At 34.8% G+C, this 19263-nt stretch overlaps 1 protein-coding gene and 1 long non-coding RNA gene across 3 annotated transcripts; one reads left to right on the forward strand and one right to left on the reverse strand.

Moving 5' to 3' along the window:
* Positions 1–1315: 1315 nt before the first annotated feature.
* On the forward strand, positions 1316–3621 carry LOC108476486 (uncharacterized protein OsI_027940). Of its 2 annotated transcripts, none has more exons than XM_017778688.2 (6): positions 1316–1534; positions 1861–2047; positions 2666–2819; positions 2908–2945; positions 3043–3136; positions 3240–3621. In XM_017778688.2, the coding sequence occupies exons 1-6, from the start codon at positions 1530–1532 to the stop codon at positions 3341–3343; spliced, it is 582 nt and encodes a 193-aa protein (XP_017634177.1). In that variant the 5' UTR covers positions 1316–1529; the 3' UTR covers positions 3344–3621. The 2 variants fall into 2 exon arrangements, with proteins under 2 accessions (XP_017634177.1, XP_017634176.1); XM_017778687.2 differs by having other exon boundaries at positions 1379–1534; positions 2905–2945.
* Positions 3622–7813: 4192 nt separating this feature from the next.
* Positions 7814–11228, reverse strand: LOC128285300 (uncharacterized). Its single transcript, XR_008275772.1, has 2 exons — positions 9846–11228; positions 7814–8223 (listed from the first exon to the last, which is right to left on the reverse strand). It is a non-coding gene; the product is annotated as an uncharacterized LOC128285300 (long non-coding RNA).
* Between the last annotated feature and the right edge of the window lie 8035 nt (positions 11229–19263).

Genomic DNA, 19263 nt, shown 5'->3' on the forward strand with positions numbered 1-19263 from the left:
TAGAGAGAAATTGGAGAGGATAAACATAGCGTACATTGGTGTTTAATGTCTGAATGCAGATAGTATGTTTTCTGTGGATTTTGGGCTGATGTCATGTTTTTTTTTTCTAATGGAGAGTTTAAATGTCTTTCCAAGTTATTTGGTTCTGACAAGTGCAGACTAGATTGTTGAAATCAACTGAGAAGATAATGTTATATGAAGCAACGGGTCTGACAAGTGCAGACTAGATTGTTGAAATCAACTGAGACCATAATGTTATATGAAGCAACGGGATCATGTTACTCAAATGCGCAGCCTTCTTTTCCGCCATGTAATGAAGCAGAAGCGCATTAAAAAGATCCAAGTCCAAAACCTATCATCGCTTAAAGAATAAGGATAAACTGAAAGTGGAATCTGCAGAAATGCTGATGGATCCAAAGGCAGCCAAAGAGCAGGCTAGGAAGCAAGAGTTCAAACGGGCTGAGGTGATCAATCATTTTCCTTGATTGTCATAAATTCTATTCTCAAACAGTATTCTTTCATCTGTGGTTTACCAAAAATAATAAATAACAGATGTTGAATCTTGATTTTTCACTCTATTTCTTGATGATGCAGGAGCGAATGACTTTGAAGCACAAAAATAAGTCAAAGTGGGCAAGGCGTATTTTGGAACGAGGCTTGAATGCCCAGGATGAAGATTCTCGAGCGGCTATGGCTGAACAGCTACACCGACATGCTCTTTTGACAAGAAAAATTGACACTGTTAAGGACAGTAGTATTAGCAGTGATAGAAGTAGTGACGACAATGATGAGGGTTCAAACGAGGATAGGGCATCTGAGTTGCTAGGAAAAGCAAAAGACAAAACGATGAAAGTATTAGAAGACGATGAAGAATTGCCTAATTCTGGATTTTTACCTTATATGTTGTTCAGCGTTTAAACTCGTATATTCCTGTATATGGATATTAATAGAACTAAAATCCGATCCACAATTTTATGATGCGAATTTATATTTATATAAGTTAAATTAGTTTTTTGTTTTTTATTTGGTAACAACTAAATTAGTCTTGGAAGATTACGTTGGGAGCTTAATCAACGGTGGTCATAATTTTTAATATATAAAAAAAAAACCCTATTTCAAGGATAAATTTTCTCACTGAAATCTTGAACCCAAATCCAATAGGTCCAAAACGAGGTGGGGCGAGCTTAATTAAACCAGTGGACTAAGGAGCCCATTTATATAGTGCTGATTTGAATGTGAAGCGTCCGATCCATCAAAATCAAATCAAACGACACTGATGCAATAAAGGATAGTAATAGAACTTTCCACACAATACCATTAAAAATATCTAGACTTGAAAGTACGAGAACAGCCATGATTTTACCCACCATATTATGAACCCCCAAAGGGCAATTTTTGTCCACTTCGTTGTTAAGTGAACTCCTCCTCATTAAAATAAGCGTCGCCTATTCTTTTCTGCTTTCATTAGGGTTTTACATTTCTCTACTATCTTTCCTTCTCAAGAAACTCTCTACTACCCAGTATAAACCATGAGGTAAGCTTAACAATCTTTCTTGTTCTCTTTAACTTATTTCATGTTTCGAATCTTTCCCCTAAACTGATTTGATTGGTATCAAGTTTTTATCATTTGTGTTCCTTTTTTACTATATATTCTTTGGGTATTTTTGCGTTGTGCACTAATGGATGTTTTCTATCAGCATGGAACTTTCTTTGTATAGGATTTTTTTTTAAATTTATTAATAAGGTTATTTTATTGATTATTGGGGAGAAATGTTGTAGCGGGTTCTGATTAGGTTGTTTTCTTTTGGTATATTTTAGTTTGAATTTGTGCTTTCTTTAACTATGATTCTTTCTTGGTAGTCGTCATCCTGAGGTGAAATGGGCACAAAGAACCGATAAGGTTTTCATTACGGTGCTATTACCTGATTCAAAGAATGCAAAAGTTAACCTTGAGCCGGAAGGAGTGTTTAATTTCTCTGCTACTGCTGGAACTGACAATAACACATATGAGTTGAAGTTGGATCTTTTTGATAAGGTCAACGTGGAGGTAAGATTCTGGTCTAGTGTTCCATCTGTTTGGGGGTATTTGAGAATCTGTTGATGATGTTGGTCGGTTTATGATGGTATTATGCTGCTTTTTAAAGTAAATTCAACATATTTGATTGCTGCCTTTAGCTCCTTAGTGTATATGGCTCACTTCATTTTGATTGCATTAGCATAATTTCTGTTAGATCATGCTATATGTTTCAACTGTCTTTTTAACATCTTTGACACACATTCATGCTCTTGCATCATCTTTACTTTACGGGTGTGCTTGCTGGAACAGTAAAGCAGATGGATAAATTGAGAAGGGTGGAAAAGTGCAAGAAAATGAATTTTTGGTGTGTTTAGCAAGGGAACCATGAGAGGAAACATATAGTTATTTTACTATTCATATTCGACAATCAATGAATGAAACATTCTTTAAGCTTTTCTACAAAAACTAAATTGTGTTTCATCTTTTGTTTTCTCAATCGGCTTTACAGTGCTAAGTCTAAATTCTTGTTGGAGCTCGTTGTTAGTGTTGCATATTCATATGCCCTTGATGTGTTCATGTCTTTAGGATGAATATTCTTCAAATCACTTAATGTTTTGACATTGTGTTTTTTTTTTTTTTTGAAAAAAGGAAAGCAAAATTAATGTCGGAGTTAGGAGCATATTCTGCATCTTGGAGAAGGCTGAAAAAGTGTGGTGGAAAAAATTATTGCGCGGGGATGGCAAAGCCCCCCATTACGTTAAAGTGGACTGGGACAAATGGGTGGATGAAGATGAAGACAAGGGTATGTTTCTATATTCAGATTGAATTAATGCAAAAGCTGATGCATTCCAAACTGATAATCTATTGCTTTGCTTCTACATTTTAAGTAGGTCTTGGTGATCTCGACTTAGGAGGAATGGACTTCTCGGTATGGGATCAATATATAATGTTTTATGTACAATCTCTAATTTTAGCATTAGTTTATTAAGACTTCCTTCCTTACATGCAATTATGGTGTCGTCCAGAACTTTGGGGGAATGGGCGGCATGGGCGACATGATGGGCGGCATGGGTGACATGATGGGTGGCATGGATGAGTTTGAGGACAGTGATGATGAAGGTAAGAATGCTGCAATGTTTTAATGGTGATACTTTGCATTTGATTATCTCTTCTCCTTATGCTGGTTCATGGCAATATGTTGCTGATTTATGTCCAAATGTAGGGCAAGAAGTGACAAAGCCGGATGACAAGGCCGAAGGAGATGCAAAGCCTGAGGAGCATGGCATCGGATCTTCAGAGAAAAAGGAGGCTGAACCGAGCACATGAAATCATTTTAGCTGAAACCCGAAATGCTGTTAACTATAGTTATGGGTGATATTTTGCTCTTTCCCTGTCATGGATGGGGGAGAGGGGATCAAAGCCTGATGTGTTTTTAACTGCGTGAGATTAAAAAATTTGCGGAAAAGATGTGTTGTTGTGTCAGGTGGAGAAACAATGTTAGCTCTTTGACATGAATTAGGATGGATGGTGTACCTGTACCTTTAAATTTGTTTGATGGTGATCATTTAGAAATGAGATAATCTGGGATTTCATCCTTGTTGCAACTCAAGTTTTCTAATCAGTTTTTAAAAATCAGTTTGGATTTTTTAAAAATATTTTTGTAAATGATAAAACAATTATAGGTAGTGTTTTTTTATCAAACACGATGATCATCGCAGAGTAGATTGTTTAAGGGGAAATTTGGGCAGAGCTTGTGGGCTGGTAGATAAAAGGGCCAAAATGGTCATGTTCCAAGGGTTGTTTTAGGAAGACTTGAAATTGAAGTTAATGCAACCTTTTTATCTGCATTCGTGACTTTTAGGGAAGGCAGTGCTGAAGTAAATGCAAGGCCGACTATTTTTCTTTTCAATGCTACTTTATGCAGGTATTTGCAGCTCTTCTCTTAGGGTTTTAACTCCACTTCTTGTAGCTGATGCTATGTTTGATGATTTATTCGGGGCTCTAGCGTTGGATTGAATAAAGAAAAAAATTAATTAATTGAGTTGACGAGTTTTATTTTATTATTTTAATTTTGAATCAAATTAAATAGAGTAAATTTGTTTGAGTTAAATTATAAATTAAATATGTTAAATTAAAATTTTATTATAGATATTTTATTATCTTAAATTTAGATCATTAATTAACTTATTTAATTCTTAAAATTATTATTATAGATAAATGTAAAAATTTTATATATTTTAAGAAAATATAACTTTTGTAATTTTTATACACATTTTGAATTTTAAAAATTATTTTGGTTATTTTGTAATTTTGTTTAAAGAAACTAATTTGTTCATTTTCAAATTTGACAAGGACCAAAGCAGATTTACATCACTCAATTATTTGAATTATTTGTATTATTAAAATTGTAAAATTCAACTCGAACTTATTCGAGTTTGCTTGAATTACTTATTCGAGTTTGCTTGAATTACTTATTCAAGTTGGTTCGAATTACTCGAACTCGAAATTTGAATTTTTTTTCGATTTTTTTGAACTGAATCGAGTTTTGATCATCTTATGATTTAGGTTCAAGCTTCACTTTGTATAAATCATACGTAAATTATATGTAGATTTATCCTAATTTAAATTTTTGTGTAAGTTGTGTTTAGATTTATTTTTAACTAAAATAAAGTAAAACACTTAATATAAAATTGATTTTATATGTTTTTATTTATTGTTAATAAATAAATTTTTACCCTTTTATACAATGCCTAACTTTTCTTCTCAATCATTAAACATTTCTTCTTTTTTTTTAATCTTTAATTATTAGGTTTACTAATTTCTATATGTAACATGTGATTTACTGTATTCATTGTTTTTAATTCATTAAACAATATATATATTGGTACATTAGAGTGGTCAAGATCACTTTAATTAATAATAGCCTTAGGCTTAGCTACACCAATTATGTCCTCTTGAATAATCCTTGGTAAAATTCTTGGAGAGTGAACTAACTTAGTGACGTCAAAAGGCCCTTGAAAAGCCCAACTTGCCAAAAAATTAGTACACATATTAGCTTTACAATAAGTATGAACAAGACTACAATTCTAATTGCGGCAAAGCAGCGCTTTACAATTCTAGATCACTAAGGAGAGAGGATCATGTTGTTGCAAGGGGCTTAAAATTTTATGAACAGCACAAGCGAGTCTGATGCGATAACAAGATTTCTTATGCCATGTTCCTAAGCCAGATAATGCTCAGCTTTAGTGATGTGCCGACAGCCTAATTTTCCAGTAAAGCCAAATAGTCAAGAACCATCGTTATCTTGACATAAACCACCCATGGCTAGACCTCCAGGATTCGAAGTAACTGTAGCATCCACGTTCATTTTGACAGAGCTAGGAGGTGGCCGAGACCAAGCAATAAAATAATTAACTCGGTGATTAAGCAGTTGCAGATTGACCTTATGGCTATTAAAATTACAAATACTAGTAGCTATTAGGTGGGAAGCATTACCTGGCCATTGAAAATCTTCAACAAACACTACCTTGTTTCTCCACCACCATATCAGCCAACAAGTAAAAGCAAAGCATTGAGACCAAACAACCGAATGTTCCACTAGGAAGGAGTTGTTAAAACAATTCACACGTAGCCATTCATTCAAATTGCATGAGTTGAAACGCAATAATCTTCCACCACGAAAATGATATGACCATAATGCTTGAAGCACATGCAACATAGTTTCCTCATGACACCCCACATCTAGGACGAGTTGCATCACTGGTAATATGCCGACGAATACATGCTGCCTTAGTTAGCAGACGGTTATGGGTGACCAGCCACAAGAAGAAACGAATATGAGGAACATCCAACTTCCAAATTTTCATCCAAAAACCATTGATAGAGGCATTAGACATCAACAATTTATAGGCAGAGGAGACAAAAAAATTACCATCAGAAGAGGCATTCCAAAAGTTGCGATCGTTCTCACCGTCCAAAACATGCACCATTGATAATTACTCCCGGACTTCAACTGGCAAGGCATCTACCTGCTCTTTATAAGAACTAGGGTCCAGACCACGTCCTTAACATTTAAGTGATAGGATTCAGAGGAGACATCAACCGCAAAATTCTCCATAATAGAACCATTGCCCAACCATTTATCATACCAAAAGGAAGTAGCAACACCAACACCTATCAAACATGCGCAATCCTTACGAACAAGAGTTTTCGAAGACTGAATACTCCTCCAAGTATAGGATGAATTTGATTTAGGTTTAAAATTAAGGAAATTATCACCCTTCAATTATTTGGATTTCAACACTTGAGCCCAAAGAGCCGAGTCCTCATTCTCCAATTTCCATCCCAATTTAGTAAGAAAAGCTATATTCATGGAAGTTGAACGACGGATACTCAGACCACTTTTGCTGTTCTCTTGACACACAGTCTCCCACTTAACCAAAGGCACTTTTTTCTTCTCCGGAGAAGAACTCCAAAGGAAATTATGACTTAGACAATCCAATTATTTGGTCACTGAAGCAGGTAATTGTGAAGTCTGCATAGTATAGAGAGCTATAGAGCTAGTAACTGACTGCACCAAAATTGCCCTCCCTACCAAAGAAAGTTGATTAGCCTTCCAAGATGCCAAGGGCTTCTTCAGCTTATCCAAAAGATAAGCATAGGTATGCTTGGTGATATGACCAGAGTGTAACGGGACACCAAGATAATGCCCAAGATCAGTGCAATGAAATATCTTAGAGCAGCTAGCAATGCCCTTAACCACCTCAACAAGAACATTAGGAGAGGTAAAAAGGAGAGATTTAGAATAATTAAACTTTTGTCCTGAAAAAGAACAAAATCGATTAAGACATTCCATCATAAAATTGCACTGCTCGGCTGAAGCTTCAGCCATTAGGATCAAATCATCTGTGAAGAAAATATGTGAGACAGAGGGTCCCCTTACATAGAGAAAGCTGTGTCCAACCCCCATTATCAACTACTTGATCAATAATATCAGACAGTTTTTGCAAACAAAGAACAAATAAATATGAAGACAGCGGATCACCTTGTCTTAAACCCTAAGAAGGTTTAAAATACTACGTCTTTTCCCCAATCCATATAACATTCATCTCTGTTGAAGTGACATAAAACATAATCAACGAGATTAAAGAAGAAGGTAACCCCAAATCCATTAAATCCCAGCGCAGAAAGTCCCAATTGATCCTGTTATAAGCCTTTTCCAAATCAATCTTCAAAATCATACCTCCCCTTTAGCCTTTCTTTTTCATTAGAGAGTAGACAATCTCTTAGACCACAATAATGTTATTAATGGTCCCTCTACCCTGAATAAAACTACTTTGAGTAGTAGAAATTAGATCTTTCAACATAGGACGAATTTTATTCACCAAAATCCTTGAAAGCAGCTTGGCAGTTACATTGCATAGTGAAATAGGACGAAATTGAGAAACTTTCTCCGGATTCTCAACTTTAGGCGCCAACACCACCAAACCTCTACTCAAAGATTCATCAAAGGAACTTATCATGAAAGTATTCCTAACAAAAGTACATAAAGAATGTCGCACCACAAGCTGGTAAAATCCCGCTTGAAACCCATCAGGACCAGGGGATTTCCAAGGAACCATAGAATTAAGAGTTTCATGGATTTCATGATCGTGACGAATATGCAAAAGTTGAGCAAGTTGTCGATCACTTAAAGGAACAGTTGTCCTCGAGCAAAACTTTTGGAACAATGGCAGCAATACAAGCCAAAAGCAAAAAAAAAACAAGAAGAACTAAAAGCAAAACAAAGAGAGAAACTTTGAACAAGATGATAATCGGATGACTACTGCTTTTCATTGATTGAAAATTCAAAATATATGAGTTACAAACATTGTTTGACAGTTACCTAATAATTATAACTGCTCCCACTAAAACTAGACAAACACAATCTTTGAATTACAAGTAAAATCAAGCTGACATTTCAGCTATTACATCAAGAATCAATCAAAAAACTAATCCAACTAGCTTTTTGATCAAATTAAAAACAAACTAAACTAAGTTACATAGGAACAAAATGAACAAAATGGACTAAGTCAGCTGCTGCATCTGGTTCTGTTCTATTGCTGATCTGCTTGTTCAGCTGCTGTTGTCTGTGCTGCTGGTTACATGTTGCATTGCAGGCCAATGCTCAACAAAAACTAAGACAAGTTTAAATCAATAGGTTCCTCCTGATAAACAGATTGAAAATGGGAGATGAGCATCTGTTGTAACACTTGTGGGTCTAAAATCCACTCTCTATCATCTAATTTTAAAGCAAGAATTTTATTTCTATTCCTCCTAACCGATGCAGTAGTGTGAAAAATTTTTGTATTCCTATCACCAAATTACACCCACTGAGATCTTGATTTCTAGTACCAAAGAGATTCCTCCTGAACCAAAATAATGTTGTATTCAATCATAAGATCTTTTTCAAGTTTAAAAAGAAACAGGTTAGGCTGAATTTCCAAAGCCTTTTGAACACCATCTAAACGAGCAAGTGATGTCTTTTTCTTTTGAAAATATTACCAAAAATAGATTTGTTCCATTCATATTGAGAAACCTGAAGAGAAAGTAACAAATCAGGTAATCAAACATTATCTCACTAAGAAGCTTGAAGCATAGCAGAAAAATCAGCATGAGTCTGCTAGGCCATAACAAAACGAAACAGACATGCTTCTCTATTAATAACATTAGAACCACAAAGAGAGACAACAACAGGGCAGTGATCACTATGCGAACGAGGGAGATTTCTAACAATGACATCCTCAAAAGTTTGCCGCCACGCCACATAGCAAAAAGCCTTATCTAGTTTCTTACGAATCAGACCATGAACATACTAATCATTACTCCATGTGAATTTGCATCCACTAGCATCAAGTTGTATAAGTTGCTTGGTAATCATTACATCCCGAAATTGATCCATTCTCCTAAAAGACTCGGGTGTTCCACTTTGTTTCCCATCTAAAGACAAAATCTGATTAAAATCACCGATAAGGAGCCAAGGCAGAAAGTCAAAATCTGAAAAATCCTACAGATAATTCCAAAAAAAAATCTTAAATCGAAGGTGTTGGACTTACATGAACCGCTGTAAGAGCCCAGAACAACTTCTTTCCACCATCAATAATAAGGGAAATAAATTGTCTACTTCGGCAAACAACTTCCACACTACCAACAGATAACTTCCATAGAACCCATATACCCTTGAAAACCCCAACGCATCCACCTTTATGTGATTATCAAACCATAAATTTTGAATAACTTTATCAGCATTCCCTCTACTAATACGTGGTTCTGCAATAATCAAAATTTGAACTCTATGTAACTGAACTAGCTCCTTTATGTTGTGCCTAGCTTCTAAACTAGCAACACTTCAACAATTCCAAAACAAAATCATGAAAAATAACAACTCAAGCAAGAAGCCAAAGCTTGAAAAATCATTCTTGCATAAATGACACCAAGGGCGCTGCCTCACTACCGAAAGTTACATTGTTCGCACTAGACAATACTAAAAAAGACTCATTACAAACCAACCCCGTAGAAGATGTAGCCATATCCTTCAATACAACAAACGAGGCCAGTTTACCAACATCATTCAAAGGAGAAAGAACATAATTTAAATTGACTATAGGATTTGAGGGAGCCTTATCAGTGATATTAACATCAAAAGGTGGCCCAATTAAAAAGCCTAAATGTGCTGGGTCTAAAACAAGCTGTTTGGAAGAGCCCGCTATAAAATGAAAGCTATGATAAAGGCATGCTAAAGGAGTTAAATCAAGCACAACATTCTTAGACTTATCAATCAACTTCTCACCTTGTTTCTTCAGATGATCCTCCTATTTTCTAGGGTGAATTTTAATCCCCCCATCTTTCCTCAGTTTCTAGTCTTTTTTCATCCCAGCTTTAAAACCACTTTTATTATGCTTAACAAAATCCTTCAACGTAACTTTAAATTTAGTCTTATCATTATTACTAGAATCTTCAACCGCATGATTCAAGGCAAAGAATCTCCTTACGTCATGCCGAAAATCACTCCCAATCGAAGACTTTCCATTTGAAATTGGGTCCCTCACTGGTTTGCACGTTTTACCTTGCACTAGCATCCAAGGTCCAAAAGACGTTCCCATCAGCTGTAATGGCATTTTTGAAGGCATGTCCGACGCAACATGAGTCGAAGAAGAAAGAACCTTATCAGTGCCAGAAGCAGCAATAGTAGACATAGGACATGAGTCTTTCCTATGACCAAACTTACCACACTAAAAACAAATCAATTGTAGCCCATCATATTCAACACGTTGACAAACCTTGCCGAGACTAACAGATGAACACGATAGTTTGGTTAAATCCAAATCAATACAAACCCTTGCAAATCCTCCTCTTTGAACATCTTCCGTATTCCAATCAATGCAAATTACCCTCCCCACACAAGAAACAATCCTCCAAACTGCCATAACTGTGTAATATTTCAGAGGTAATTTTGAAAAATGAACCCAAGCAATAAGAAACTCAATCTTATCACAACTTGGCTGAAAATTCAGAAACCATTAACAAACAGTAAGGTAGTGTCCACTAATGATCTAATGACCTCATTCCAAGACATGATTATAATATGATTTCTGTTCAACTTGAATAAGAAATAGTCATTATCCAAATCAATGATCTTGTAATTCCCCTCCAAACGCCAGAGCTGCTGCACCTTGGAAGAGAGAGCTTTGATTCCCAGGATTTTCCCCAAGAGTTTTACAATCAACGCAGTGCGCCAAGGCTTGTGCATCTCCCGTTTTTCCTCCACCGAAAAGAACGCATGAGCACCAGAAACAACTGTTTCCTCCGAGTTCGAAACAACATCATTAAAACAAACATCACCATCAACATATTCAACATCCCAATTCTGCCAAGTCTGTTGTTGGGACGGATTAACCCAACCAAACGATCCCTATACGATGCATTTTGAGATTGGGGACTACTCCCACCGTCAACCATCCGTTCTTCACAAGCATCAACCAAATCCTCCTGACCATAAGAAATCGTACGAGTGCGCTTGAATTTCCTCAAAGTACGTGGGACATCTTCTGTCGACGTTGGAGCCAAGAGAGAGTCCTCCATGACGTTTCCAAGCGCCTCCTTTTCCTGACCGCTAACATTATTTAATTGGATGGTATAAATTTGATTAGAGATCCTTCTATTGATCTAAAGAGAATTTATTTTAATATATCTAACTGATTAATATTAATATACTTGAACTATTGAACAAAAAAATGTAATATCCTTAAATTTTAAAAAATAAATCACTAATAAAACAATTTAGATAAAAAGATAAAAGGGTAAAATGACAAAAAGACAAACGGTTACCCAACTATGCCTCCATTTTTGTTTTGGTCACTCAACTTTAAAATTTTTCAATTTAGGCACTAACGTTTGAATTTGTTCCTGTTTTGGTCACCAATTGTTAAATTGATAACGTAAAACCTTTTTCTAACTAGTATAATAACATATTTAGTCATCAATACTTACATATTCTATCAATTTGACTCTAACACAAAATAATTCTATAAATTTAACCCTTCTTATATAAAAATTTTATCAATTTGACCCTCAAACTTCCTAATCAATGCTTTTAGCTTTTAAAACAAAGGCTGTCCACATTTATAAATTTGTAAAATCCAAAAAGAAAAAAAAACTTCTTTTAATTAACGAGTCGTACTCCGAGTCAATTCCTGATACCAATGAGTTTATCTTGAAACTTTATTTCCTTTTATTTTTTTCAAACTTTATTTCCTTTTCTTTTTTTTTTCATTATTTTCTTCTAGATATTGTAACAACCCGATTTAGGGCTTAGTCAGAATAGTGATTTCAGGACCAAGAATCCGACATAGAAAATTTTCAAAAATTTTGACGTTTGAGCACTCAATTTAGCAAGAAGGACTAAATTGTAAAAAATGAAAAAGTTGAGTTCTACATGCTAGAGGTGTCTAATTGCTATGAAATTTTAAATTGAAGGTCCTTAGATGGTAATTAGTCCATTTTATTTTAAGTTGGAAAAAATAGATATGAGGTAAGAGAATTTTAGTGTTTTAAGAAAAGGGTATTTTGGTCATTTGGTAATTAAATAAATTAATAACCGAAAATCAAGCCAAAATTTAGTCCATCTTCTTCATGCTTGTGCCAAAAATTAGAAGGGAAGCCATAGCTAGGGTTTGGTCACTTTCAAGCTCGATTGTAAGTCCATTCTTGCCCCGTTTTTAATGCTCTTTACATTTTGGAAGTCGTTATCACTTGATCTATCTATTTCTACCATTAATTTGAGAGATGATTGAGGTCTAGGGTTTTACCCATGTAATGACCCAAAATTTAAGGGTATCGAAAAATCGTGTATCTGGTTTACTATTTTCGAAGATTGGGTTCGTAAATATTTATTAGAAATATTTACGAAGTTAGTTAAGTGATTAATTAGATTTTAGTTAAGTGAATTAGCTTGAATTAAAGTTAATTTAGTATAAGGACTAGATTGAATAAAGTGTGAAATTTGAATCATAGAATCAAGATAAGTTAAAGGATTAAATTAGCAATTAAACCATAGGTGTCAAATGTATGGTAAAAATTAAAAACAAGTGTAAAAAGTATTATACATACATTTGTAATATATGTATGTATTTACTTATTATTTAAGTAAACAATAATTATTACAAAAATATAATATAATAATAAAATAATGCATAAAATAAAAGAAAAGAAAGAAGGAAATAAAGCAAAGAAATAGAACAGGGAAAGAAACGAAACTGGGGAAAGAAAGAAGAAAAAAAAATAAAGAGAAATTTAGGGTTTTGAAGCTTGAAGCTTAATTTGGTAAGTCAATTTAGTCCATTTTCTTGTAATTTTAATGTTTTTGGAGTCCTAGAGACAAATATTACTTAATGTAAGTGGAAATTTTGAAAGGTAGATGATTTTTAGACATGGGTTATGTTGAACAAATTATTGAATTAGGGATTTAATTGAATAAATATCAAGTTAGAATTGATTAAAGGATTAAATTGTAAAAGAAACTATAAGTTTTATGCTTGAGGGACTAAATTGAAAGAAACTTGAGATTAGGGTTTTATCATGAATATTTAATGGTAAGGTGAATATGATAAGAAATTGAATAGAATTGAAGTAAGAATTGAGTGATAAAAGTAAATAAGTTAATTAGGATTAAATTGAAATTGAGGATTGAATTGAATAGAAATTTAATTATTTATTGTGAATTGATATTGTATTAATAGTATAAATTGTTTAATTTCAGTAGCTAACGTAGTACCGGAGACATCGAAAAAGAAAGGAAAAGAGAAGGTTGACGAGGAGTAATCCGAAAAATTTACAGTTTGTATTTCTATAAACCAAACTTAATAATTATTATTGTATTTATTATATATATATGGTAAGTTGTATAGAGGTAAGTATTGCTACTATTGTATTGAATTGAATTGAGTTGTGAGTATTTGAATTGAAATGTATATTGATTGTTATCTGAAAATTTTTAGTGAAAAGAATACCATATTAACAGTGTCGGGCTAGGTTGGATATAATTTGCATGCCATAGGAGTGGAAGTGTACATGGATACTTCGACCTTGAGTCGATGAGGCACTAATAGTGTCGTACTGTTACTTCAACTTCGTGTCGATGAGGCACTTTGTGTGTCGTACTATTTCTGTTACTTCGGTTTAATCCGATGAGGTACTATGTACCGTACTTCTACTGTTTACTTCGGCAAAGCCGATGAGGCACAATGTGTCATACTGTTGTGTTGGTTGGATCCATTTATCCACCAAGGTCCGAGTTATGTTAATAGGGGTAAACTACAATACTGAACAACTGAACGACCGTATTACTGTACTGGATAATTAATGATATTGATTGATGATGCATTGAATTGAGTGATCTTTGAGAATGGTTTGTGAATATCAATATTGTTATGAGATTTGAAATCTTTAGTTTAAATGTTTTTCAAGTGAATATTTACTTTAAGTGTTGGTTTATAGAAATACCACTGAATGTATACTCAGCGTACAGTTTGTTTCCGTGCGTAAGTTAGGTACGAAGAAAACTAACAACCCAGCATCCAAGACCACCTGAACTCAAATACTTCGTGGTGTACCTTATTTTGAGAAATGGCATGTACCTAGGTTATCTTTTGAAGTTATTATTAGCGAGAATGTTATTAGTGTAAAGATGAAAATGGTTATTCCATATATGCACAATTGATGTTTATAACATAGTGTTTTATATAGTTTATTTTGAATTGATTTTAGATGGTGTTAAGTATAATGTTTGGAAATTCTGTGTTAAACAGTTACTGAAATACATGAGTTAGATCGTTATACTGGTGGATTTAATGTGAATTAAATATATTTAACCATGTTTTGGATTGGTTGAAAGATTGGATTTTAAGTTACTTATTATTCAAAGCTTGTAGGGTTGGTAATCTTAAACTATAAGGTTCATTTTGAGTCCACACGGCCTGCCACACGGGCATGTGATAAGACCGTGTGAGACACACGGCTTATACACGGGCATGTGATTAGGCCGTATGTCTCATGCATCTTAAATAATGAAAACAGAATGCTCAAGCATGGCCACACAGGCAGAGACACGGACGTGCATCACAGCCGTGTGAAGCACATGGTTACAGCACACGGGCATGTGCTAGGTCTGCGAAAACTGCACTAGATTCGAACTGAAATTAACTCCACACTGGCTAAGCACACGGGTGTATGTCTTGGCCGTGTGAAACTAGTTTGTTCATAATTAATAAGTTAGAGAAGTACATGGGTAAAGGACACAGGCGTGTCCAAGCCGTGTGATTCACACGGGGTGACAACACGGGAATGTCTTAGGAACACACGGCCGTGTCCTCAAATCACACGGGCGTGTGGTACTGTTCATCAAAGGAACTTTTAGAAATTTTATAAGCTTTTAATTGGGTTTCGATTTGTTCTTAACATCTTCTTTGAGCCTTGAATCTCTATAAAAAGATCAAAAAGATAAATTACTTAACTGTATAATAATTAATTTTATATAATTTATGTTTTAAATTGTAATGATTGGTAATACTCTGTAATCCTATTTTGATGCCGAAAAAGGGTTAAGGGGTATTACATTTAGTGGTATCAGAGCTAGTCAAGTTTAGTCGATTCTAGGATCAAATTAGTACGGAAATGAGTCTAGAGGTACATGTCATTATTGAGTTAAATTTGAGTCAGGATTGGATGCTGATATATATATAAATACTAAATTATTATTATTTTTGTTTAATAGTTAAAGATGTCTAACAAAAATATTGAAGAAACTAATATTGAAGAAACTGGTCAAGAAATGTATAGTGAAGATGATGAACTGTATGATATGAATGAATCAGAATCTGCAACACCTAGTGTAAATTTGGTAGGTAATCAACTGTCAAACGTTGGAAGAAGAGATATTAGAGAAAGAGATAATATAGAAATACCCTGAGTGATAGCTGACGCTCTTCAAATAGCAGTAGGAACTATACCTACTATAAATTCTACCTCTATTACTCGACGAGCTCTGATTAAAGAGTTGCGAAAGTATGGTGCTACCGAATTTCTGGGATCAAAGGGAGTTGACCCGTCTATAGTTGAAAACTAGATAGAAACTACAAAGAGAATCCTGAAGCAACTTGAATGTACCCCACAGAAAAGCTTATTGTGTGTCGTTTCTTTATTACAATGAGAAGCGTACATATGGTGGGAATCAGTAACTCAACATGTATCGGAGGAACATATAAGTTGGGAATTCTTTCTAAGAGAATTTTAAAAGTAATATTTGGGAGAATTGTATATAGAAGACAGAAAATAGGAGTTCTTAATGTTGAAACAATGCGAGATGTCTGTAGCAAGTTATGAACGGGAATTTTTGAGATTGAGTAGATATGCAATTGAATTTGTACCGACTAAAGCTGATGATGCAAACGGTTTTTACGAGGATTGCGTGATGAATTACGACTACAATTGGTGTCTCTACTAATTACTGAATTTGCAGATTTAATTGAAAGAGCTAAAATGGTTGAATAAGTGTTAGGGTTAGATTTAAAACTTGAAATTTCTCGTTCACTTGGGAAGCGTCCCAGAACTACAAGCTTTAATCCACCACCTAAGAGTTCAAAGGAATTTCAAAGTAGTGGAAGATTTGGTTCTAGAATAGATAGAAGTGACAAAAATAGTAGTAGATAGACGACAGTTTCCACTAGTAGTGTCAGAGGGCCATCTAGAAATACTAAAATTCTGGAATGTCAACATTGTGGGAATAAACATCGAAGTGAATGTTGGAGAATAATTGAAGGTTGTTTTCGATGTAGATCCACTGATCATTTTGTAAAAGATTGTCCAAAGATTGATAAAGCAGCACCAACAGTATCGCAGAGATCTGAATCTGCTTCCAGAGGTCGAGGGTCAGGCAGAGGTGGTTCAGTTAGTAGAGGAGGTGCTAGAAAAACAAGTGAAGTTGCCACTCAACAATTGGAAGCTAGAGCCCCGGCCCGAGCATATGTTGTAAGAATTCATGAAAAAGGGGATGCACACGATGTGGTGACAGGTATATTTCTATTACATTCAGAACTCATTTATGTTTTAATAGACTCGGGATCGTCACATTCTTATGTTAATACAAAACTAGTTGAGACGGAAAAATTAAAACCTGAACTGTATAGAGTAAAAGTAAATGTGTCTAGTCCTCTGAGGCAAACAATGTTAGTGAATCGAATATGTCAAAGAAGTCCGTTAATGATTCAAGATAAAATTTTTCCTGTTGATTTATTGAATATGCTATTTGGCGACTTTGACATTATACTGGGCATGGATTGGCTATCAGAACATGGGGTAATTTTAGACTGCTACAAAAAGAAGTTCACTGTTCAGAATGAAAACGGTGATCAGATTGAAGTAAATGGTATTCGAACCAGTAGAACAGTTCGTATAATCTCGGCGATTAAAGCTAGTAAGCTTCTTTATCAAGGTTGTGCTGCTTTCTTAGCATATGTTATTAATTCGAATATGGTGGAGAGTAAATGTAGCAAAATCCTAACTGTATGTGAATTTCCTGATGTATTCCCTGAACAATTACCTAGATTACCACCTAATGGGGAGGTTGAATTTGCGATCGAAGTATACCCGGGTACAAATCTAGTATCAATACCTCCATATCGAATGTCACCTACTGAATTGAAGGAGTTGAAAGTACAACTGCAAGTTTATTGGATTGAGGTTTTATACAGCCTAGTACATCACCATGGGGAGCTCCAGTGTTATTTGTTAAGAAGAAAGATGGTTCGATGCGGTTATGTATTGATTATTGACAGTTGAACAAGGTGACCGTCAAGAATAAATACTCGTTACCTCATATTGATGATTTATTTGATCAGTTGAAATGAGCTTATGTGTTTTCAAAGATTAATTTAAGATCGGGCTACTATCAGTTAAATGTGAAGGAAAGTGATGTACCAAAGATAGCGTTTCGAACACGGTATGGCATTATGAATTCTTGGTAATGCCATTTGAATTAACAAATGCTCCAGCTGCTTTTATGGATCTTATGAATTGAATTTTTCAACCATACTTGGATCAATTTGTTGTAGTATTTATTGATGACATTTTGGTATATTCAAAGTCTGAATTTGATCATGATCAACATCTTCGAATTGTTTTGCAAACATTACGAGAGAAATAATTGTATGGGAAATTGAATAAATGCGAATTTTGGCTGTCAGAGGTGGTATTTCTTGGTCATGTGGTATTAGCAGATGGAATTAGAGTGGGCCCAAAGAAAATTGAAGCAATTGTTCAGTGGAAAACTCTAAAAAATGTGTTAGAGGTACGTAGTTTTCTTTGATTGGCTAGGTACTATCGGAGGTTTGTGAATAGATTTTCAAAAATAGCTTTATCGATGACAAAGTTATTGCAAAAGAATGTTCCCTTTGTTTGGAATGTTCAGTGTCAGAAAAGTTTTGAAACATTGAAGCAAGTGTTAACGGAGGCACCAGTTTTAGCTTTACCAAAATCGAGAAAAGATTTCATTGTGTATAGTGATGTTTCTTTAAATGGTCTCGGATGTGTACTAATGTAAAGTGGGAAAGTGATAGCTTATGCTTCTCGATAATTGAAACCGCATGAACGTAATTATTCGACTCACGATTTGGAATTACCAGCGTGATTTTTGCTCTGAAGATTTGGAAGCATTATTTGTACGGTGAAAAATGTTATATTTACACTGATCATAAAGGCTCAAGAATCTTCTGTCACAGAAAGAGTTGAATTTGAGACAGCGTCGGTGGATAGAACTTTTAAAAGATTATGATTGTGTTATTAGCTATCATCCGGGTAAAGCTAACGTGGTAGCTGACGTATTGAGTAGAAAAGCAGCAATTGAATTGCAAGCAATATTTGCACAGCTCAACATTAATGATAATGGAGGCTTACTGGCCGAACTAAGAATTAAGCCAATAATGTTCGAACAAATTAAGTCAGCTCAACTAGAAGATGACAAGCTAATGAAAAAGAAAGAAATGGTTCAGAGTGGTGTAGCAGAGAATTTCAGCATTTATGAACATGATTGTTTGAGATTTCGTAACCAGATTTGTGTCCCGAATGATTCAGAATTGAAGGATTTGATACTTCGAGAAGCACATGACAGTCCTTTTGTATTACATCTCGGAGGAACAAAAATGTACCAAGATTTACGGGAACTGTATTGGTGGCCTGGTGAAGAGGGATATAGTGGAATTTGTGGCTAAATGTTTGACATGTCAACGAGTCAAAGCAGAGCACTAGGTTCCAACTGATTTACTTCAGCCTATTAATATTTCTGAATGGAAATGGGACTGCATCACAATGGTCTTTGTAACAGGGTTACCATTGTCAGCAAGTAAGAAAAATGCTATTTGGGTGATTGTTGATCAACTTATTAAGTCAGCTCATTTTATAGCAGTCAGAACAGATTGGTCACTTCAAAAACTTGCAGAAACTTACGTCCGGGAAATTGTGAGACTGCATGGTATTCCTATATTGATAATCTCTGACTGGGATCCACGATTTACATCAAGATTTTGGAAACAGTTATATGAGTCTCTTGGTACTCGACTTCATTTTAGTACAACTTTTCATCTATAGACCGATGAACAGCCGAAAAGAGTTATCCAGATTTTAGAAGATATGCTCAGAGCTTGTATTATTGATTTTGA

This window comes from Gossypium arboreum, chromosome 12 (genome assembly GCF_025698485.1).
Source record: "Gossypium arboreum isolate Shixiya-1 chromosome 12, ASM2569848v2, whole genome shotgun sequence".
Classification (NCBI taxonomy): Eukaryota; Viridiplantae; Streptophyta; class Magnoliopsida; order Malvales; family Malvaceae; genus Gossypium; species Gossypium arboreum.